The sequence below is a fragment of the Calidris pugnax genome, unplaced genomic scaffold (genome assembly GCF_001431845.1).
Source record: "Calidris pugnax isolate Ruff unplaced genomic scaffold, ASM143184v1 scaffold41, whole genome shotgun sequence".
Lineage (NCBI taxonomy): Eukaryota > Metazoa > Chordata > Aves > Charadriiformes > Scolopacidae > Calidris > Calidris pugnax.
The window spans coordinates 16,549,588-16,575,015 of NW_015094509.1; the positions used below are offsets into that span (position 1 = coordinate 16,549,588).

Consider the following 25,428-nt stretch of genomic DNA (forward strand, 5'->3'; position numbering starts at 1 on the left):
TTCAAATAGGGGTTCCCTTTCTTTTTTTTTTTTTTTTTTTTTTTCTTTTTTTTCTTTTATGGACTTCTTATCACCATGAACCAATCCTTAACACCTCTACTTTCCATGCACAGCTCTGCATGTGTAGCACAGTGCAGCACCCAACACAATATCCTTGACAGCTCCCTTTTGCAAAAAAAACCACCTGCCTGTTTGCTCATGGCTGGTGCAGAATGAAGACAAAAGAGTTCTTTTGTAAGCATCTCAAAAAACAGGTGGTTTTGCTTGTTTTAATTTGTCTTTGAATGACTAGTGCTTGGGGGCTGGATAAGCTTAGGAGATCTTTGAACCATAAGCAGTGTAGAAAGGTGTAATACACTTGTAACAGATGGTTTAGAAAAACATCTGTAATGGACATTATCATCTGGCTTCTCTTTTTTCTTGGATCATCTTCAGGCAAGCTTTGGCATTTTGTAGAATTGCCCCACTTAAAACCACTTCTGTGTATTTGCATAACTGAGTGTGAAATGATCTAGAGCAACATGGACATGGAGTATTTGAATTTACTCAGCTGCCTTTTGCCTGTAGGATTCTTCAGACTATAATTCCCCCAAACATAACACACAGAGTGTTACAGAGGGTCATTAATATCAACCAACTTCAGTCACCTAATTTACAGGCCTGGAGTAAGGAAGTATTCTCCCCAGGCTTCCTAAATTGTATCTGAAGGTAAAGAGAAACTATTAGAGAAGGCAGATATGCTTCTCTTTTGATTTGCATTCTGGAGGTACATCTCTCTCTTTGCCCATTGTGGAAGGAGCCTAAGATAACTACTCTTCTTATTTAGGCATCTCTTTTAGGTTCCTATTAGGTGATACAAAGATATCTGTATTCTCAGTGCTTTCAGCTCAAGACTTTTGCCTATTCTTGTCTCCACTCTGTGACAGCTATTGTATATAAGAAAGATTACTGAATCATAACAATCCAGTTATGCAGCTCTTTTTCTTCCTCTTTGAAGAAATCTGTTGTTTTTCAACAGTTATCCACACCCATTGCTTAATCATGAGCAATTAATAAGACTCCACAAACCTGGTTTCAAAACTCCATATTACAGCATATACCATGCACTCAGCTTCCAGAAATTCATCCCGTGTATTCCAGAAACTACAAGGTGTAGGTCATCTAAATGAGGTCACAAAAAAAGCACAGAGGGGCTGAACATGAGTGGGGAAACCCACAGACAACCCTTATCCTATTGACAGTGGCAGGGGAGCAGGAGATCAATCTAAAACATACCTTAGTATATCAGTGGAAGGCCCTCAAAATCCAAATACATTGTTCACTGCCCAATTCAGCTGCTTCCTTTCTTGCCTATTCGAAGCATATATGATTTGCACAGCCCTTGTGTATAACAGAATGACTTTCACATGTACACAAGGGGAAAACCATCTAACAACTGGTAACACTGCACACTTTACTCCCACGAAATATGCTATGCAGTGGCCTTTTATTGCTGCTCTATTCATATAACCTGTTAGATAAATTGAAGTATGAGGCCCTGGAAGGTCATTTGTACCAATGAAAATGAGAAAAAACTTGATGAACTGTTTTTCAGTTTTTGAACTGTGTGATGGTGCTTTGTTTCTTGATTTCTTAGTTGCTGTTTTAAATGAACACACTGAATATTTACCAGGAATCACCAAGAATGTTAGATCAGAGTTTACATTTCTGGATTTAAAGAGCTGACTAATGTATAAAGGGTAGCAAATCACTGTTAATCACTCGAGGCCTCCTGTAACTTAAAATGGACATTAGCAGATTATTTACTGCACTTTGAGGTGGATTTCACAGATTCAGAAGGAACAAAGGCAGGTACACTAAGACTGAGGGGTACAAAGAAATGTAGCACTAAAAGGTTGTTTGAGATGCAAAAAGTCTATATTGTAAAACTATAGACAAAGCTCCTTGGGCCACTTCTATTTAATTCTTTGACTTCTTAGAGACATGCTTTCTCTTCAGATCCCTTTTTCCCTTATCTGTCCTGGCTCTCTATACAAGCTGGGCCTTCCTGACTTTTCAATAGTTACCCCAAGCAAGAGGAAACACTCCTTTCCCATACATACAGACACCTCATGTCTTATCCAAATAAGCTCATTAACTTTTCCTTTCCACCTTACTCCCTTTTTCTGCTTCACAAATATCCTTTAATTCCCTCTGATTTTAGTTTTATCTTATAAAGCCATCAGCTTAGCATGTCTTTAAATATACTGCCAGAGAATGACTATCACTTCGTTCTACACAAAGACTAGTACTGAAAATACAGCTTTCATCTACAATGGCCTTACACTATCCCCTTTTTAAAGGAATGTCACCCTAGAAACTTAGGCATATCTGTTAAACAATAAAAATAAAACTATTAATAAAATATTATTTCACAGAATAATTACAGTTTTATTTAAGTTTTAGGTTGAACCTCCCCCTTGCCTTCTTGATTAAAGCCATATTAGTATTTCCCATTAACTGACAAATTACACTTTGGAGACAGAAGAGTCATTAACTGCAGATAAGCCAAAGTTTTGATTCCTACCGACAGTGATACAGCTGCCATTCAGACAAAGCAGAAGCTGGCACTCCTTTGCTTTTTATCACCTCCTGTAATTGCTGTGTAGTGGTGTATGTGTCTAGCCTTCCTTCAGTTACTGGAGACAAAGCCAATACAATGAATGGCCAAAAAGCATCGAGTTCTCTGACTATATAGACATATTTTTTTGGATGAGGTAACTCACATTTTGTACTTCACAACTGTGTTGTTTGTATTTGCATTGGCTCCAAGAATCCTAGACGGATAATTCAGGCACAGACACCTCCATCACGATTAGATGAGACAAGTCCCGCCCTGAAAGTCCATGGGATGGGGTAACTGCAGGGAGGTTGTTTTTTTCCCTAAGATCTGGGGATCATTTGCTAGAGCCGGAGTCCCAGTCAAAGCCAAAACCCTCATTTATTTCACTGAAATCAGGTCTATGTCAAATGAGGTAATAAAATAATATGGGGTAACAGACCCAGAGAGAAACCACTGCTTTTTGACCTGGTGACTCTGGAATGACACCAGCTGGGCACATGGGAAGAAAGAGAAGGCTCTTCTGTCATATTTCAGTGTACGAGTGATTGAAAATGACATTCAAAATTAATGCCTTACCTCAGTTTTAGGGCCACAAATTTATTCTGCCTTTTGTATTTAGTTAAAATTTTCTACGCCTGAAAGCAAGTTGCTAGATTTCTGAAAACTACAACATATTTAATGTTCTGAACTTTTGAATTCATATTCCAGCTTAAACTTCGAAGTATGTCAAACACAAGATGTCAGACACATTCAGTGCAGTTCTCTGCACGCACATAGCCCTGTTCTGGCTTTCACCTTCTAACTGGGAACCTGTCATCTGCAGTGAAAGCCCTATCTTCTAAATGCAATTTATAGTTCCCAGGCCATGTTCAGACAGCTTCCTTAGAGAACTCCATCTGTTTTGAAGCTGTGATATGCTTTTTTTCCTGCTGCTATCATTATATTCTTTTTTCCCACCAACTTCATAAACTCCCTTAATGTGTCCTTCCTTTCCTTTTTGTAGTCAGAATGTCACATAGCCATTCAAGTTTCAAACAATGGTAATGTTGGTTTTAAAAAAGTCAAATTTCACACAGACAAATAATAAAAAGCTCATCCATTTTCCTTGCCATCTACAAAGCTAAATCAAACACTGGTCCTAAAAAAATCTAATTAATTATTTCAAAAAAATGGGTTAAAATTTTCTTTTTTTTTTTTTGGACAGCTTTGCATTGGCACAACTGTCAGAGTATTTTGGCCATTTTTGCTTCCAGTATTATTAATAGAGGGCAACCCAAATCTTTCAACAGTTTCTCCTAGAAATGGATGTGAGGCAGATTATTCATTCCATGCACACTAACAAGAGAGTTAGTGTGTTAGTTAGTTAGTCATGTTAGTTAACATGACTAGCTATGCTAGTCATGGTAGAGATCTCCAGAAAATTCTAACAGAGGAGAAAAGGCACACCTCTTAACTTCCCCTTTGGAAATATCATTTACTTTAATACATTTCCAGCATACTTTCATAGCTAAAAATTTCTATAAAAAATAATGGTATCAGGTGGTTAAATAGATGCTGTTCTTCAGGTCATCAAGTTTGCATATGACTTAGCATTTTGATGATATAGATTTATAAAGTGTATTTATAAGTTTTGTCGATTATTTAAATGGTTCAGAAAGAAGAAATGGTAGGCCAAAATGTTTGACAGCTCCTTGCCAGCTATTGAAAACTACCCTCACTTCACAACTGTGACATGACCAGAAATCAGGACCAGCTGAAGCACTTTTGACAACAGCAACTTTTGACAACAGCAAGATAATCAATATCGTTCCATTTCAAAAAATCCTAAGGAAAATCCATACTTTTTGATAATTCTTTCCTGACTACAGACACTATTAGTACTTTGAAAACTTGGCTAATCTCCAGCCAGAGTCTTCCTGGTTTAACAGGAGAATAGAGCAATAGCAGTGGCACTAGTATGGTTCAGTGAAGGTACTGGTTGGCATATCCAAAAACAAATGACAAATGTAGTTTCTACTGAAACACTTGAATAACTTGTGTGGGGAGGATATAAGCGCTAAAGGCTACCTGAATACATTGAGGGCACTCTACAGTCTTCAGAAAGGTGAGAAAAACAGTAACATTTTCCTCATTGTAAAAATGGCTTTTACATCTACAGAAGGATCACAACAACTTCACCTGAGAGCTCTGATTGCTTCACCCTTTAAAAACACCAAAAATAAACAGCATTTTCTCTTCAGGATTTATTTAAGCAATGCTCAACAGGATAATCAATGATACGGTTATAGGGGAGAAAGCACAAACTTCTTAGATTTCCTTCCCATTTGTGCTGTGTTTCCATTAGCTGCATCAGTGTCTCTACAGCCTCTTAACTGAACTACCTAAGTTTGCTCATATAAATATGGTATTTGTTATATATATAGCCAAGGGTTTTTTATATAACATATGGGTATATTCTGGGATTATATAGAGCTGGGAATACCACATTCTTACGCTTTTGCACGGTACAAAGAGAAACCTCAAGACGAACAGGAATTGGTCAGGCTGAAATAACCTTTCTGACATTTCTCAAAGGGCAAATACAACTGTGGAGTTTTTCTTTCTCCGTCTAGAGAGATACTATAAATATATCTGAGAAGGCAGGGACTAGTCTTTTACATACACCGTCAATTCAGTTCATCCCCTCCCTCCTTTGACACTGACTATAGACTTCTTAGTCATTTCAGTAAGTTTACATTTTTTCTCAGTTATTTCTAACAAACCACAGTTACATGGCAGGGAGATGAAAGGTTGAGCAAGACTCTCAGGGCTCATGACTAAAGTCCCTAACAAGGCACAGCTGATCTACAGACAGACAGACAGACAGACTGACAAAGATATCAACCATGTGTTGAAAATAAACAGTTGCAGTCAATTCTCTCGTACAGGCGAAGAGGGGGGGGATAGCAAACTGGCAATGTCTGAGCAGCAAGAACGACACTGCCACTTCTCTGGACCTGTGATAGTCCGGTGATGGGAGCATGTTGTTTATACAGTCCCAGTTCTCATGTCTATCTGCTGTTCTCACCATCTTGACCTGACATGAACAGTTTTGAAACCATTTGTTCAATGTCAGCAGTGCGATAGTATCACAGTAAGGCAATTTAGTCTGCAAAAGAACAGCTCTGATGATAGACAAAGGATAAGCGTATACTAGACATACAAAATTTTAGCTATTTTTTATAAACCTTTCTGCTTCTGAACTACCTCATGTCCAATGTTGCTAAAGTAATTTGCTAATATTCATAAATTCAATGTTCTTGGGGGGTTGGACTAGATGAGCTCCAGAGGTCCCTTCCAACCCCATATGATTCTATGATTCTTTGGAAGCTACTGCATAATAAAAATATGCATCAATAGAAATTTGCATTTGTCGCAAAGCCTGTCTAAGTGAAGGGATCCTGGCTCCTCCTCCCCTATCAATCACACCCTCATCTGCTTCCCGGGCAGTGCACCAAGCTACATTATGGACTTACAAACACTCACCTGTGAAGTGACATTTAATACCCTGAGGTGAATATGCCCATCAACAGCAAGCTTACCTGCTTCTGGTAAGCAACATCAGACTAAATATCTGATATCCTCCCAATTACTGTGAAGTAATATATTCTTAGTGGTAATTTGACTCTGCTACTGCAGTCAACATACTCTAACAGAATGCTGTAAACACCTATATTTTATCAATTGCAATACGTTGCAAAGCATTATAAACATGGGAATTGTCAGGTACTGTACAGCATGATAAATTCTTTAAAAAAAAAAAAAAGAAAACAACTTTAAAAGGATAAAATTACTCTGGACGTATACTTCCCAGTGTATGCTGTAAATATTAACATTTACCATGAGGAAAACATAGAGTCCTGATGTTTTCAATGAAATAAAACCAGAACAAAAACCAATAGGCTCATCAGATGCAAAATAGATCTAGACTTACTGTGCTGGAACGTGGTGTAGAAACACAACACAAGGACAGACTGGGCATATCAGATGCAGCTTAAGCCATAAAAAGCAGAGGGAAAGCATGTGGCAAACCATATAGCAATGGTACTACCAATGGTACTACTTGTTGTAGCTTAATTCCTTCCAGAAGCCATCACAGGAGCACTGCATTTACTTCACCAATACTATCTGAATTTTCCTCTTACTTTTGCAGACTTTTGCTGTCACTGATATCAGTTCCTATGAGTACATCTGCAACAAATGTCCATCTGTTAAAATGTTGTTACTGTTGCAATTGCTTTGTGCATAGAGTAAATTCCAAATGCAAAATGGTAATTAACTCAATATTGTGGAAAACTTGTTATTTATGTAACTGTTTAGATTTTTCAAATGAAACCGTGCATAACCATACTCAGAAAAAGAGAAGGTGGCATGTGTTAATAGGTATCTGCATTGTTCATAGATTTTGCAGGTCATTACAAGGAACGTCAATATTCAGAAAAACAAAGATATTTACAAAAGAGAAAAAAGTATACTGCAGTGATTTTCCATATTACTTTCACTTCAGGAAGATAAAGAAATTCTTTGGTCCATTCTTTACATCCTGAACTTCTAGCGAGTCAATAACCCAATTGCTGCAGGAAAAAAATGGGTTTGTCTTATTTAAAAGAAAATCAACTATTCGGTTGCAACTTTTACGAAACCTCAACTCATGTTTATGAACATAGCTCATCAGTATTTTAAGTATTATCTGTCCAAAATGGATCATCAAAATCAATGAAAAATAAAATATTGTCAATATGAATAAAAAATTGAGAACCAGAGCTGAAATGAGTATTTATTATTATTTAACTAACCAGAGTTCTATGTATTCAGGCACTGATTGAGAATGTATTTTATTACCTATGAAAGCAATATTCCTATGGGGAAGTTATTGCATTTTCTATTTGCTATTCACTTTTAAAAAGAGAAACTCTAAATGTTTTGTGAAAATGGACAAACATGTAAGAATCATTAACTAAAAGAACAAACAACTGAACCTTCATTATGGACTAATTATTATTTTCACAGATGACCAGGGCCGTATGCTAAAATGAGAAGTCTATACAGTTTCAGGAAGCAAATCTTCCAACTCTTACACCTTGCAGCTTCCTGAAAGCAAATTCTCCTGGGTGGAGAAATTGCCCCCACACTACTGCCCCTGAACTGTGCTGCCCCTCGGCTGGTCCTGCTCTGGAGAGGCAGAGAAACATCTCTGCCCCTCTAGCTCAGCCATCCCCAGGCGAAACAGCTCTTGCCAGCACAGCTCAGATTTGGCAAAGCCATGGGGGACAAGCTCTGGACCTGCACAAACCATCAGTGCTGGTGAGAGAAGACTCTTACAGAGAAAAACCCAGAAAGCTCAAGTACCTATTTCTCCCTAAGCAGAAAAGGTTTGGCAGGTTTGTTTATTTACGTGTTTTTATGTTGGGAATTGTTTTTCCTGGCCTCTAGCCTATATTTCAGGAGGGAAAGGGAAATTTTGACTAAAAAAAAAAAAATTAATTTTAATTAACTGTTAGTAACATTTCAGGTTTTTCTCTTTTCCAAGCAAAAGAATATGCTATTCCTGTTTCAAAGAATAAGAACTGAAGTTATCAATTTATTTTTTCAGGTTTAAAGCGGGTTCTTTTCTAACTTTGTTATTTATAGGCCCAAATGATTATGGATATTTGGTAAATGAAAAAAAAGGATTGAAAGCAGATGCAGGTCAATGCAAAGTAACACTTTACATAACAATCAATAAAAATGTCAATACAAACAACTACTAAAGACACCATATGACATTCCAATGGGGGAAAAAAAAATATTCTTCATTTTCTACTTAGACGCCTTGCTTCCTTTATCAGCAGATGGCAAGCAAATTACTAGTTCAATCCATATGTCTGTATCTGATAGACAGTGTTTTACAAGTCTTAAATTAGTTTGAAACATTTTGATGTTGGCCAGACTACAGAGGAAAACAGGATAACTTTGTCTATTAATGAAAAGTTGGTTTTGTCATAACAAATACTTCCACAAGCTACTACCCATCCAGACTTATTCAGTCGCTAATGGAATTTGTACCCAAAGACATAATCTGTGTTTAACAGACTAACAATTTGTAGTTTCATCCATTCTGTTCTTCTGCTGTGCTCCAACATGTCTCCTTCCACTAGCTGAGGTTTACTCAGTGGCGCTGATGAAAGCAAGGCAGGCCATGAGAATATTTTTGGTAGGAAGGATATCAGATCGCCAGGGCCATTTATGCGCGTGCTATTAGGCATTCGAGAGAGAACCTGTCAGAGCAAAGCCCATGCAGACCAGCACCCTGGCTCCAACCGTGGCAAAGTGCAAGTGCTGAAGAGAGAAGGAGATTTAGACAATTTTGCTTAACCTATCAGGAAGCCTCCGTTTGCAATGCAGACGATGTACATTTTAGAAAAGGTGGATCAGAAAGCCTAGACAGTTCTTGTAACTGAATGGTTTGCTATTTTTTCTTTCAAAAGAAAGATCCAAATTTGGAGCTTTTTACTACAGAAAATTGCGAGCTCCACAAAAGATTGATGGGGGAGAGAGCCAAACCAAGCTAAAGAAGGCAAGAAAAGAGAAGTTAAAGTGAAGTTTCCTTGCAACCTGGCCAAGCAAAGAGGGAACCAGATCTATTACTGCTAAAACCAGCTGACAGTGGGGGTCCAGAGGCATTCACAGCCAGGCAGAGCACCAGGCACACTCGGTGGCTCTCAAGGCACTGGCAGCCCTTTGGTGTGGACAGCTGGATGCAGATCCTGTGAACTTCCTAGTGCTTACAAAATATAACTTTTTTTGCCAAGGACCTACAGAACCAAGACAGATGAAATATTTCTCAAGTCAGTGTTCTTTCCTCACAACAGTGATGTACTTGAGGGACTGCAGTCCAAAATGGTTTATGCTTCACTTCTTAAACAGGATATCACTAAGAAAGCCTCCAAATACCTTTAGCATTGATTAAGGCTTCACCCCAGACTGTCTGTTCACTCACTGAAATTATACTTTTCAAAAAAACTTCAGCCTGCAGGTCTAAACCAACTCCAACTCAGGGCACTGAAGTCAAATGGAAAACCTCTCCTGAGACATAAGCAACTGGTCATGAGGTTTGATTAAAACTGAGTCTCACGTGAGGAGTCGCTTGGCTGATCATCATACCAAGAAAAGTCCAGACTGAGAGACCAATTTGACAGACATCAACTATCCTTTTAATTTTTGTAGCAGTCCCTACATCAAATCTGCTCTCGCAGTTGCTATGTATAACCATTGCAAAGACCTCTACCATTTTGTTGGTCTTTAGAAGGCAAAGAAAAACTGATTAAGTGATGATTCAGGCTACATTCTTAAAGGCATGAAAAGATCTATTTAAAAATCAACCCTGATTTAAAACTTCTTCTAAGCAGAACATAATTTTCTGTAATGGAAAAATCAGTAAAGTAACACACCTTCTGCTTTTAAAATGACTAATATTAGTCCTACAAACCATTTGGCTAAATAACTACAGAAATTCTGCGTTCAATGTAAAAAAATTTTCATTTTTAATTTAAAAATAAAACTAGCTTTTAAAATTTCATTCTAATTTTTAAACCTAATTTAGAATTAGTAAACAAACCAGTAAAACACAAGTATACACACAAACATATGTAGGTGCCAAGCTGTTTACAAGCCTTGAAGCCTAGAAGATTTTAATCATGTTTTCCATTAATTCTCCCCACCCCTCAAACATTGCATAAGGTAGAGTTGATGAGAATTTTAAACAAAAGAAAATATTTAAGTTTCTAGCATACCTTAGTCAAATATAAATGAATTTCAGTAATATACTAACAGGTACTGTGCTACTGTCAATGGAGAACTTCACAGATGTTTGCCTTCTTTATCAGCTACAGGGAGAAATGCCAAAATTATCACCATAGCCGAGTCCATTAACTGAATTGTGAAGAAAATGCTTTTCTCAAGAAACGGGCTGACTAAGCTTATTCTGCACAATACAAACTTTTAAACAGATCTGGAATACATCCACTTTGGGTTGGGAGAGGAGCTGCCATGAAATGTCGAAAAAATATGGAGTACAACTCAATATTTTCTCTTCTAACTCAAACGCATAACCCCATGAACATTAAAGCAGTTACTATCAGAAAAAAACTCATAAATATGTAAAGATATTATTCTCCATATGCCTTATAAAGGGGATAATAGTGGTATATTAAGTTTTGCTTTGATTTGAAAGCTTTCACCTTGCGGTGTCTGCCTTACAGCCTTTTAGTCATGTACAGACTGGAGTAGCAAGAGCTTTGAAGTGCCCAACTTCCAGTGAAGTTTCTAACTTTTTTTAATAAGTCTGAAGAGGTCTCTGTGTGATTTACTGTAATTTCAGAACAAGCTGAGAAATTCACCCTAACACAAAAAGGTATGGTTTCTTCAGGGAAAAATGGGAGAGTCATTTGATCACACTATCACTGCCGGGGCACGAGGAGAGAGTGGCATGAAAACACTCTGGCAACACGATCGAGTCAAATTCAAAATACCGGGTATAGAAATGATGATACTTGGTACTTTAAGGGAAACAAGACAACAGTTTTGTATAGATGAGATTTATTTTTTTTCAACCAGTAAATATAGTTTAAGTGATTCACAGCCGATTTTTATAATTGCAATGAAGCAGCTGTGATCAAACTCTATTTGCAGCATCATAATAAATTTGCCCCCCACCTACTAAAATTAGTTCTAAGCATCCAAAATTCCCATTTGAACATCTGACTGAACAAAACAGGCATTGCTTCATGCCAAAAACTGGAGGAAATAGACCTAAAATATGCCATTTTCTCACCAGAAATTGTAGGCTCCCAGAATAACATGTGAATTAAAACTCATTCCAAGCTTGTTTGCATTGCTCCTCTTTCCCATTCATAACAAATTCCTTGACAAATGTTCTGATTATTTCTCTTTTTTCCTCGCTTTTTTAAATTTAAACACAATTTTCAAATCACAGACAGTCTTGCAAGGAGAAACAGCCGATAGTATAACCCATCTGAAAATGGAGAGGGTGGAATTTTACTCTCAGCAAGTGCTGGAGGCAACTCACATGATTAAAGACTGCACTGTAAGCCATCGTTTAAAGACTTCTTCCCATAAGTGAAAACGTGTAGTTTGCCACTATACACATCAGAGGCACAAAAACCAAAATGAGGTCAAAGTCAAACAAGAGACACAAATGCCTCACTCCAAAATTCCTGATTTCTCCTTTTTTTTTTTTTTTTTAATTTCAGGCTGAAGGAAAGAATAGAAATTTTAACAAAGTTAAAATTAAAATTGTAATCTGTTTCTTAAATTGTTCTCTTTTGCTGGTAATCTTGCAAAAAGTTACATCATTACGCCCAGAGAAGTTAACTGGGAATATTGGTTCAGGATGCCTATGGATCAGGGTCTTCTTGCTACAAGTACAGCACAATACAGAGGAGTTGAACACATCTCTTTTCACTCTCACCTTTCAGGAAACTGCCCTTATTCCCATTTTACAGACAGGAGCAGGAGATTACGGGCTACAGCAGCCAAGAAACCATAGGAAATTAACCATCTAACTAGGTAAAAAATGATTCACCAACCTGAGATTTGCATATCTCAGCACAGGAATACACAAACTCAGCAAAGATTTCAAAGTCCATTTGCAAGCTGCCTGCAAAGCACTGCATAGCCAGGGCTGCCCCCATGCAATTTGTTTCAGAAACCCAATACTGTGCACAGCGCAAAAGAGAAAACATCCTTATTCCTCCTCCCCTCTTTATGTACAAATTATATCTTACCTGAACTCTAAATACTGTAACGTACAATATGGAACATATATACTTCTCGATTTATATTACATACACATACATATTATTATATGACTACAACAAAGATTATAAGATTTTCCAAAATATACATAATGCTGCTTAGAAAAATGCTTAGAAAAACATCAACAGAACCATTTAGCCATTATAAAGCTTCATTTTAAAAACAGGACTTTGTACAAGAAGAAAATGAATTATATTAGGCAGGAAATTGTTCACTAAATCAATTGTGCTACATTAGCAATCTTAAAATTAAGACTACTTCCAAGGTGGCCACATACATATTCTGAGGAGTGCTAAGGTAAAAAAGATGTTCCAGAAAGCCTTTTGCATATCTGACACACACAGATATAGATATATTTATGTTTCAGCACAATTCTGTTCATAGGATAACTATTTTCCATAGTTGTGATTTTTAACTGGGTGTATTAACCTCTAGATACTTCCACGGAAAAATCACAGAACATGTGTGTGCAGTGTTTATTCATAAATCTGTTTTTAAATCTTTACCATTTTAAATTTGTTCAGATGTGGATAGCATCTGGATTCCTTCAAATCAATTATAATTACAATGCTCCTTTCTTAGTCCAATAAATTAAACATTTATTTGCTGTCTATCATAATATCCCTCCTCCAAAAGAGTATATTTATTGTGTCTTTTAATTACTAAATACATGTAGAGAGTTGTCTTAAATTCAACACAGAAAGCAACTCCGTACTTCCAGATGTTAGAGGTATCTTCACATAGATTTTCACTGTTCAGCACCATAGTACTTCAGGCAAAAATAAAATGACGTACAATCCTTGCCTGCATTCATCTATGAAATTTAATTTTCCATTGAAAATCTACAAGTTAGCAGCAAGTTCTGCCCTTGGACATGAATGTGTGTTTCCTATTGGATCCAGTTTGGCAAAGATTATCCTTAGTTTCTAAACACAATTGAAGCTTCCATTTCACTTCAGGTACCTAACCTAATGCTAAGTACTACTAGCAATACAGAACAATAATAGGGCTGTATAATACAGGGCTTTAGTTGCACTTGACTTTTTGAAACTTTGGAGGAGTTCAGCTAATTATTGAAATTAGTCGTCGTGCGAGAAGCCGCATTTACTTACTTCCCAGTTTAAACAAGGCTTCCCATTGACAGTTCTCGGAATTGTTTAGACTGGAGGGAGCTGCTGGTACACTGTTTGCCTTTGCAGTGCCCACAGCTGTGCTCCATACCCTGACACTGCTTTAACCGACCTGCATCCACTGTGAGCACAATTTAAAAAAAAAGAATAAAAATTCAGGAAATGTATCTCAAGACAGAAAAAAAAAAAAAAAGCTGCTTGCCAGGACTGGTTACTGGTCATACCTAAACGAACAACATTTTCTCATTCAGTGTGCCCAGTTTGGAGCAAAAGGGTATGAATGAGGGCTGGAGCACCTCTCCTATGAAGACAGGCTGAGAGAGTTGGGATTGTTCAGCCTAGAAAGAGAAAGCTCTGGGGAGACCTTATAGCGGCCATCCAGTATCTGAAGGGGACCTACAAGAAAGCTCGAGAGCTTTTTACAGTGATAGGATGAGGGGTAATGGCTTCAAAGTGTAAGAAAAGAAATTTTTCACTAAAGGGTGGTAAGGCACTGGAACAGGTTGCCCAGAGAAGTTGTGGATGCCCCATCCCTGGAGGCTGGATGGGGCTTTGAGCAACCTGGTCTAACGGGTGGTGTCCCTGCCCACAGCAGGGTGGCTGGAACTAGATGATCTTTAAGATCCTTCCAACCCAAGCCATTCTATGATTCTATGAATAAGGACTGCAGGACTGGGATGTTTTCAGTGTCAACAAGGGCGACTCAGCAGCACAGTGGGGCTGAGCTGGGAGGGAGCCCTCTAAGCCTTACCCCAGAGTGAGAGAGCCCCATGCTGGGGGCTCCTGGTCAGGCTGGGGGACAGCCTGACCAGGAGCCCCACTCTGCCCAGACCCACACCCAGCCCCAGCATTGGGGGGCTGCCAGGCAGAGCTGGACCCACACACCAAGGATACTCCCACTCAGGCAGTGAGCTCAGTAACCACCATTCCCCACGGCTGCGATGGCACGGCGTGGCAGCAATGGCACAGCGTGGCTGCCTCAAGCATCCTGGTGACGTTCATCCAGCAAGGCCAAGACCTGGCACACGTGTGCAGCACCCAAGTGACAATGGTGCGCTGCGCTTCTCACTCCCACCAACTCCAGGAGACCAAATACCAGACCAGACAGAGCAAAAGCGAGGTTCCCCTGCCCAAACTAGTTAAGGGTAATATAAAATTCAGTTAATTGCATCTGACACTGATTGTCAATCTGTTTTGGCCACTCGGTTCAATACAAGAAAGCAGTCTTTTGTTCTCATCTTCATTACCATCTCTCCCATCCGAATGAAGCAGCTTGTTTTAAATCAAGAATTATCTCAGTTCTCCCTGCTTGAATCATTGTTATTGATCATAGCAACTTCAATAAATCCTGCTGCTTACGCAGCGGCCCGGGGGCCCGTACCGATCTCCCCGGCCCTTTGTTCCACATACTGATTCACCTTTTCATCAAGGATTTTGACGTAGCTGCTGCCCTTTCGCATTATTATCGTGCCCCACCCAAATAATGATTTTATCACTTAATTCTCTTCGAAACCACATTTCGTAAAAGGGAGAAGAAAAAAAAATAATAAAAAATATGCACTGTCGGGTGGGTAAACATGCAGGAGGTGGGGTTGTCTCTCCACATGACAGACACACCCCACACAGAAACCAGAAACATGCCTTTAATTGGGCAGGTTAACATTTTTCTAAAAGTTACTTTCTAGTCCTATCTGATCACTCTGTCAGGATGAGTAATGCAAAACATTCAATTTCTTGTGGGTTTGGTTCCAGTAGTTACTAAAAGCAGCCAAGTACATGTTTGTTTCTAAACTACTTGAAACCTTCAGAAAGTTATTTTAGCTCAGTTCGCGAGCCTTTCACCAGCACAGGGATTTTAGCCGCCTCACATTTGTGCAGGAAATCCAACACTTCAAAACCATTTCTCTTCAAGACCCATCTTTATTTTCTCACTTTCCTTGTTGAAGGATTCTTGCCGTTTTCCAGGATGTAGCTATATTTTAAAAAGTAGCCCACCGCCTCCTCAGGCAGAGACTTGTGGAAACAGGTGGCTCTAAAAAACCCGAAAGACTTTGGCAGCTCTCTGACCTGACAGAGCTCTGTGCATTAGTATGACACAGTGCCTGCCGAGCTCCCTTCAGCTAATTAGAGGACCCGTATGGCAATGAATGGCCTCGACTATAAATACTTCCTGAAATATCTCTAACAGAGTCAGAGGAAATGGGAAAAAAATGAGATGCAGCTACAGAGAAACTATTTCAGATGTTTCCTCTTTAAAGAGCTGCTTTTTCTTTCCCAAAGTGGCTGAGGAGATGTAGCATCTAAGACCTTCACCAACTTAAATATAAGATGTATGATACAATTATATGTATTAAATTTAATTCTGTAGATATACTGTTAAGATGTTGCTACCAAAAGATGGTTGGAAGTGGGACACCATGCCAAAGTGCACAAAAACTTCCATCCATCACCCTGTAGCGACCACCGAAAAATCCCGTGTAAACCAAGATACCACTCTGTGGGCTTGAATCTTTCAGTGGCTAAAGGCAGTAGCAGTAAATTCTACCAAAATCAGAGGCATGTTTTACCTTAAAGGTATGTTATCCTTACAGCCAAAGATTGAAAATCACAAAGGCCAGTTCAGCATTTCCATTGCTTTGCAGGGATCTGGCACCTAACTCTGTGGATAACAGAAGTCACTACTTTTTAACAGGAGAAATAATGTTTAACCACTAGGGGTTGTGTCTGATATTTACCACATTGATATAAAATCAATTATATGTATATTTACTGATACATACATTTCTATTCCTTATTTTAAAATTAGCTCAACCACATAGGAGAATGCAAAACAGGGAGAGGGGAAATAACTTTTTCTGATTTCCTCTCTCCTCCAAATTTAAAGCCTTATAACCAGCTCTAGACAGAACACTATATGAAACATTGAAAGTGTAAATATCACAGACAAAAAGAAAGTAACTCTTCTTAAAGTAAATGGAAACTTTCTCGAAACGCTGTGATTTCCTATTGTGTGTAAAGAGTCCAATCACTATAGAGCAAAATAATCTTGATTTAATAGAAGAGCTGATTTTATCCTTTCCCCCTGTATAATAGCAAAGCTCATAGCAAAGGTTAATATAACTTCAGTTAGAAATTTAATGTTACAACCTGCAGTCTCCCTTTACGAAAAATCACCAGTACCTTTGCAATAATTTGACAATCTCTCTCCCTCTGACAGTACACAAATCCCCCCGCTACATCAAGTATGATTAACACACAGGCATCTCCCTGTTGTCTTCAGGTCTATGCGGTGCCACAGGACACACTGATCTGTGCTGTTCTGCATCGGGTAAACCACGACACAAGGCAGCAGCATCTACCCATACCTTTAGGTGAGCTAACTAAGGTTCTGTGTATAGGTCTGAAGGCTCAGGCTGCGATTCCCAATTTTGTGGAAAACTTTGTTCTGCAGTGTCCACACACACCAAAACAGGACACTTCATTTAAAATCAGTTTAGCTAAAAGTTCCTGCTGTCCAAGATCTGCGTTGTCAAAGCATTAAACAATCTGCCTGGCCTGGAGTCCGCTGGCTGCCAATGTGCTACCCAAAAAAAGGAACATTTTTGCATCTCAATAGACCTTCCAGTATCAACAAATCTTTAAACTATAAAATCAGCTACTCTAAAGGAAGAACAGAAATAATGTCTACATTGTACCCTGCTGAGGTACATTTTTTGTAATTCCCATTTGCAAAACACCGATTCGCTGTACGTACAGCTGCTGGAAACATTTTAATAAGAAAAATAAATTAAAGCTACTCACAGAAGTGTACCAAGCCCCTGAGAAAGATTCTGTTACATACACACAGCTTGGAAGCGCTCTCGGGGAAAAAGGTGCATCCACTGCACATGTGTGTTTCCACACACGCAGAGTACAAGCTATCACTACTGCACCATCCCCAGCTCCCGAAAGGTCACGAGCCATTTGGTCTTTTAGCTGCTAAAAAGGAAAGAAATCCTACCCTAATGACTCCCATGAATAATCTACTGTAGCACAGAGACTGGGGAGGGAACACATCCATCGCACATGGAAGGAATGCAAGAAAGCAGCACATAAACGGCTTACACAACACAAAAAGCTGAAAAACACTCCAAGTAATTTCAAAAAGTTTACAGTTATCCTGTAGCCATTAGGGATTTCTGTGGGCAACTGTAGATTTTCACCCCTTCCCCAGTTGATCTCTATCGGCTTTGGTATTTTATTAAAATGCTAATCACTCTTAAACTCAGTATCTAGAAAACCCACTTGCAATATTAACCTCTATCTATAGGAAAAAAAATGTGAAAAACATGATCTCCCCTTTCCCTTCCCCCCGAGTCATGAGAGAACTAAAAAATGAAAAGCACATGGTATTACTGCCACTGTCGAATGATTACACATCATTTGTAATAAGCAAAACCACTTTATAAATAGTAAATAGCCAGTACAACCAAAGGGATGTGTTAGACTTTTTTTCAGCCCATTTCTCACAGTGTTTATTCACTGAGTAATCCCAAATTTTTGGCTTCCTCTGTGTCAATCTTTTGGGGGAAAAAATGAAGGTGTCCACAGTGATTTTATTACAGGTTTTGTTTCCTAGTCACCAGTCGTCCTGGGATACAGTATTTTGCATGAGCATTCATTATATGATATCAGAAGTATGTACTGATTTAACGCTTTGCTTTTAGAAAGGCCTAACTTTTAGCACAACATTAGCTATTTCAACTTGCTATTGCACATTAGAAAAATATTTATTTTTAAAAGTGGATAATCATGAGACAATATGTATGCTTAACAATATGTAGCTTTTTTTTTAATATTTCAGAGGATTACAAAAATTAGCTTTTTCTAGAATGGAAGTTCTTTTCTGAATAATTTCTTACTCTGTCTCGGCCAAATGAGCTTCCACGCACACATATAACATACGTATGTGAACTGATTCCCAACACAGAGATCCCACTGGTCAAGCTGACTATCGCTTTGCCATCTTATTTCCTGGCTCCAGTATTGCATCCCAAAACTAAACGAAGAGCAAAATAAAGGAGTTCAGTTTATATGATCTTTTTCAAAGATCTGGGGGGAACAGGGAATATTCGCCTTATTGGAAGAATTAATCATGGAATCCCACTCCTTCATATTCCACGATCTCCTGTCCTTCAGATCACTCCTTACCTTAAGAAGTTTGAATTCTCACTATTTTCCTCTATCCATCAGGAGTGATGAAATATATATGGTTAGGGGCTCTGTTCAGCAGATGTAGAAAGTTAACCTCCTTCCTTTTTTAAAAAAAATATTTCAAACTGACAAAGGCAACGTGCCCAATTTTCAAAGAAGAAAATTGAAAATTAAAATATATTTACTTAGGAAAAGACCCAGACAAACAAGTCCTTGGCACAATGGATTTCAAAGAGCGAGGCAGCTAAAAGTATACACAAAAGTAATTCCTCCTTGAAGGGTGTCATATGGTTTCACCAATCAGTATAGACCCAGTCCACTAATAAATCCTTTTATAAACCTTATAAAAGAAAAGTTGGGTTGTACACAACATTTTAAAATGCAAGGAACTAATTTATATACCCTACTAATACACAAAAATAAGACCTTTTTTTTTTTCAGAAAACCATGAGAATTCGTATTTCAGATCATCCAGAAGTGATCAAAATATTTCCAAAATTATAAAGATACTGATTTGAAAAAAAAAAAAAATTAGTGCTTTTGATAAAGGCTTTAAAGATTGTACTAATTTATTTTAAAGAAGGGCATAAGAAGCAGCCAGTGTACAGTTTCCCCTCTTCATTCACCAGTGGCTAAAACTGGCAGTATAATGGTATTATTTTACCACTTACTAAGATTTTAGGCTCCAGCTACCAACCAAATTTAGACCTTTATAGAGCTGATTCTGCATATTACCAGGTGCCTTTGGAGATTTTTGTTTAGTTGGCTTTTTTCATTTGTTAGGAGTCAAAAAATAAATTAACAATATTTGTATTCTGATAACCCACAATGTAAATGGCTCCTCTGGCCAATATGTCTGTGCACTGCTAAGAATCACTACAAAAATTCAAGTGGGATGCAACCAACATCACATGTACAGCATGAATTCCGCTGCTAGCCAGATATAAGTATACATTTTTATATATGTATTTCCAAATGGAGGAGAGAAATATAACCCGGCCATTCACAATGATTGCACACCCACGTCTGCAAGAGGGAACCTGTCGTACTGCAACTGCTTCTCATACACTTAAAATTTGACATCAGTAACTACTCATGACCTGTAAGGCGCAATAGACCCAAAATTGCATGCAGTCTTTAAGTGACAGGCATATTCTTTAGTAATTAGAATAACAGTAATATTTTTAAGATGACTGACAAATTAAAAAGAGCTTGTAAGACTTATATATGTAAACAGAGACAGGTATACCTATGTATAATCTTAGCAGACCATAGAGTAAAACATTTATCTTGTCTTTTGTCTTCTTCTGTTATGTTGTTCTTTTTTACACTACTGGATGTTATCGTTACAAATGTTCTTATAAAAGACAATAAAGAAAAATAGCTGATCATCACTTTCATTGCACTGAGGTTTGTCTGCAGACTGACCGCTCCAGTAGCAAGTTTCTAGAAGTTCAGATAGGGAGCAGCCCCTGAAAACACAGCGATGACTCCAGGAAAAAGGCACTTACTTGTCTCCCTGCTTAGATCCTCAGAATTTCAGAGCTTTTCTAACCTCAGATTTCCCTACAGTGGGAAAAGCATACCTTGATGGAAAGGGATGTTCCTTATACATAGGTTCTTTTGTTTAAAAAAAAGACAGAATATTAATTATTTGGTGTGACAAGTATTCTCCTTATCACCCAAGCTCCTTCCCTTTCTTTTCTTTTTTCCTTTTTCTTTTGCTTCCAAGGCAACCAGGCAAGTGTCAAAATTAATATATAATTATATTGCTTTATTAAAAATAAAGTTACTTTTTATTAATGTTTCACTCAGGTTTCATATTCTTAGATATTTAATAATATGAAATCTCGCTTAAGTGTGAACTGTCACACCACCACAAAATTTAAGAGGTGATTAGTTGTTTTAGTGTAACAGATGTGCAGCCTTCTGGGGTTCTAAACCTTCCTTCTTCAAATGCATCACCGACCTGAACAGCTAGCAGGAATGATTAAACAAAATTCAATCAGAGCTAAATAGCAAAAGCAGAAGCACTTACTTACTAATACTACATCACTATATACATTGTTTTATGCAAACACTCTGGAACGTTTACGTGCTGGTTTAGCTCTACAAGTTTGAGCCTTTCAGTCTTTCCTTGATTATTATTTTTTTTCCATGCAAGAAAAAAAAAACCAACCACATTACTCTGGAGCTGAAGAAATCATTTGCATGCTTAATTATACATAACATACATGTAAGCATAAAAAAGCAAGAAAAAATAAAAAAGAGATCTTCCTACCCGTAATAAGGACTGGGATTCGTCCTTTGTCTTGCTGTCCCCAGATGCAGGGTAGGGCTGGGTGAGCTGCCCGGCTTTCTCCGCTGCTCCGGCTGGAACGCCCTGCAGGAAGCCCTTGCTCTCCACCGCCAAGCCGTAAATGGGCCGTGCAAGATGGGCAGCTTCTACGTTTGGACTATCCCTTAAAGGCTTTGACTGCTCTTGGCCAACAGACACTGGGGTCAATAAGCCTAGACTGGTCTGCGTGTATGACGGGCTCCCCCTCAAAATGTCTGTTCCTCTCCAGGTCACATTGCGAAGATCATCACTGGGACTGTCAGTCCAACCTTTCTCCTTGAGCACTTCCTTGTCTTCTATCTTTTCCCTCTTCACTATGCTGTCAGATATGGGCTCCCCCATTTTGGGGTCCGGATTAATCAGACTGTAGACCTTGAGGTCAATTTTTGGCTCTTCCTTGATAGACGAAACACCATGACTGTCCTCTCCATTGGCTGTAGTGACGTCCATCTCCTGACAGTGCACAGTGTTGAAGTGCTCTAGTAGTGACTGAGTGTCAACAGCTGTGAAGCTGCACTGACGGCATTTGTAGCAGTTGTGTACTCTCCTGGAAAAAAACGAGAAGTGTACTAACATGAGAGCCTCCCCTCGACCTTCCCTCTCGCAGTGGTTCTACCTACCAAGATGAAGAAAATAAATCAAACCTACAGTACGACTCCCTCTAAATAAAGCAAGCAGGTTCACTTTGGTGTCTTAGACAATATGGGAAAATTCCTGCTGTTTTTTTTCCCTTATGCCCCTAAATGGCCTCCTATTAGTCATTCACACTCAACTGCATTATTCTAAAATTCATATAATTTTCACAGGGACTTTGTGGGGTTTTTTTCTCTTCAGTTTGCTGCCATACACTTTTCACTTTCTGTTGTAGAAACACTGAAGCAATACGTTTTTTCAAACAAAATCAAATACTTGGAAAAGATAATTTTCTTTGTATAAAAAACATTTTGCATAACATAAACCTATGCTAGAAAGTTCAAATGCTTAAAAAATTGCTTTACACCAATTTAATATACTATATATATTATGACAGGAGCTCTGGTTAACTTATGCATAAGAATATATCAAAGGACAGAAGGTTGTACACAACAGACAGTACTTATTTGTTCTCTATGGACATTTCAACACAACTTTAAAAGATTTTCTCTAAAGAAAAAGCAAAATAGTTGGCTGTGTTTTCTTGTCAAATACAGAAATGCTTGGGTATGAGCCGTGGAGCAGTGTGGAATAACACGCCTTCCTGTTTTTATTCTAAAAGCCTATCTGAAGTACTGTATTACTAAATTATGTAAAGCATATGTTGCTACATGAGAACAACATGTTACCCCTTTACTGTATCCATCATAGGAACAGAACACTGTTTATGAGCTCTATAACGCCATGATGAATAATTGTTTATAGCACAGGAGCGGTCAGAGCCCTCCGTCAGGCTCCAGGCCCCGCTGCGCCCGGCGTCGTACCAACGCAGAGTGAAATCCCGTCCCTGCCCTTCATCAAAATGTACATAAATCTGCAAAAGCTTCTCCCTACAGACACACTCACACATCCACACCCCAGGCATTCAGAGTCACAACAGCATCTTTAGCCAAGCAAAAAAAACGAGCGTTTCGCTATCCACACAGGACAAAACTTGTATGAGAAATCTGTTACTGCCCTGACAACTCCAGTTGTTAGAATTAATTCTTTCGAGGCCAAATCTTAGTCTCAGTGAAGTCAATGGCAAAACTCCCATTGACTTCAGAAAGAGCAAGATTTGGCTCTCGGTACATCTGTAGAACTGGAATGATACACAAAATGTCCCTTTTAGAGTATGATAGTTTAGAAGGGACAACTTGCCAAACTTATTAAACCCCCTTGTCTTCCATCTTTCCTTTTGTTGGAAAAACAAACCATATGTTATTTACATTGTCTGATTTTCTTGCAGTTGTGTCAGCACGCAGACATGAGTAGACATTCAGATTCAAGCTTTTTAGCCCTTGTGCAATATCAGTTTTCTTTTTGTTATTTTCCGTATTTATATTCATTTTAAGGGACTAGATGGGCTCGTTCAGTTATGCAAAAAATAAGGTCAGCTATTCTCCATATAGCCTTATGGCAACAAAATCTACTTGTGGGAGAGCAAGCTGTGGGTTAAAATCCTGTTCTGGCTGTGTTCCTTTTTCTTCATTCTACAATTGTGTTTTATTAAAATCAGCTTGTCTCTCAATGCAACACTAATATATTCTCTCTTGCAACTTTATTCTTTTCTAAACCGAGCTTAATTCTCTTCTGGAAAAAAAAAAAAAAGAGAGAGAGAGAGAGGTGCTATCTGATCAAAACCATTTTATAAAGAAAAAAAAGCCAAGTTATAAGGAGGGTCAGCCCTGTAAAGGTGGGATACCATCAGGGAAGTCCAAGTTAGACAGGGGTTAGTTATCTTAAAAGCCAAGTTAAACAAGACACCATTTGGGGATAATGGCTCAACCACATACGCTCCCCATGTGAAAGTTTATCAATCCTTTGGGAGGCTACTTAGCCCTAAGTGTCTCGTGTTTAACTTGGCTATTTCAATAGCTAACCCCTTTTCCTAACTTGGCTCTCATCTACAGATATCACACCTCCAAACAGCTGATCTTTTTCTGCCTAACTTGTCTTTCCCCCCACTCCCCCCCCCATTGCATGCTGGCTAAATGTTTTTGATCAGGAGCGATACACACCACGGGAGTGGTACCACACTTTTAAGGCTACAAATAAATGCTGAATATTAGACACAGTTGTAAATACATGGCTGAGGCCCAGCTACCATCACCTTTATTACATTAAAGGTTTGTTCATTTAAATTAGTTATAATTTATTCAAAGAGAGTAATACAAACATTCCTTCGTTTTTCTGTGAAACTGTGATAGTTACTGTGATGTGGAAAATCTAAGGACTGACTTAGGTGGGCAGTAACCCGACAGACTTTTTTTAGGACATACACTTTTCTAGTATGTATGAAAAAGTCACCTCTGCCATTGACTTTATAAATCTTTTTACTTCGCAAGAGTTTTTCCTATATACTATTCTAAAGCTCTAAAAGGTAAGTTAAAGTTTGGAACTCTCCAGTATAAGTCACAATCTCAAATAATAAAATAATAACTATCATCAGCTATTGGAGAACTTTTGAAAGCTGGAAACTTTCAGCCTCTTTCCCAGAACAAGGCATACAAAGAAAATGTTTTCACCTCTGCCTGATTTCACCCCACCCTGATAGCATCACGGAAACAAGTTGGCAATGTTTGATTTCTTTTTATACTAGAATTAAAACTACCCCATGTTTCTAAAGGCCCAAGTTACACCTAGATTTGTGCACAAAGCTCCTCAAAGCTAAGCAAGAAAATTTTTAAAAATTCCAATTTGCAAAGTACACAATAAGCACTCTTGTGCATTACCTAAACTTGTACTTTACAGCTAAACCACGGTTACACCTTCTGAAACTTTGAACTCATCAGGTGCAATACCGTGTGCTGGTGCACAGCTGATCAAAGGCAATGTCTGAGGAAAATCTCAGTATGGAAGACAGTGATGTAAATGAAGAAGGAAACAGCAGTCTCCCTTTTGTCATCTTGCTCATACACCACTCAAGCAAGCTAAAAGCAGGTTCAAGACATAAACTGGCATTATCTTCAACGTGGCATTGGAATGCCAATGTCATCCCATCCATTGATGTCACTTAGCATTATTATTTTCACTACAAAATAAATCAAAGACCTGATTATTCATGGACATTAAAATATTTATGCCCCAATCCTGAGATTAAATGTCAAGGAATTCAGGCCAAACCTTTGCTGCAGTGTTATATTCTGACAACTTAATAAAATCCTACCATTATTTTTTTGTACAGAAATATACTTGAATTGGGTGCTATAAGATATAAGGATTTTTCCTTGCAAAAGCCTGAAGTTGGAGAGATTAGATGGGGTTTTTTTGACAGATTTAATGTTCTTTACTTCAGCTTTCTAATAGGCTGTGATACTCTTCAAGCTAGCCAGTTGCTAATTAAGCCTTGTTGACATACTTCAGACTAGTTAGAAGTATTACAAAACACCGTCCTCTACAAAACAAGTAAATTTTTTTTTAAACTACCTGAAGACATTCCTGTGCTCTAGGGCATAGAAAATATGCTGGATGAAGGCACGGCTGTCGTATCACTTCCATTTTTTTGCATGTTTTGAATTTCATTATGAATATAATGATTACTAGTATTTCTCATGAAGAAACAGGCTTATAAGAAAGTTTACTTTTGGGATGAGTGCTGCACTCAGGCTTGTGGGGAGCAGAAAATATTCAGAAGG

The 25,428-nt window shown here is 38.3% G+C and overlaps 1 protein-coding gene across 3 annotated transcripts in view; it reads right to left on the bottom strand.

Moving 5' to 3' along the window:
• Nucleotides 1–25,428, bottom strand: part of TRPS1 (trichorhinophalangeal syndrome I) — a 176,798-nt gene that overhangs the window by 129,913 nt on the left and 21,457 nt on the right. For all 3 annotated transcript variants that reach the window (XM_014965498.1, XM_014965499.1, XM_014965497.1), the window contains one exon: nucleotides 21,062–21,665. In XM_014965498.1, coding sequence (XP_014820984.1) covers nucleotides 21,062–21,665 — 604 coding nt within the window. The remainder of the gene's footprint in view (nucleotides 1–21,061; nucleotides 21,666–25,428) is intronic.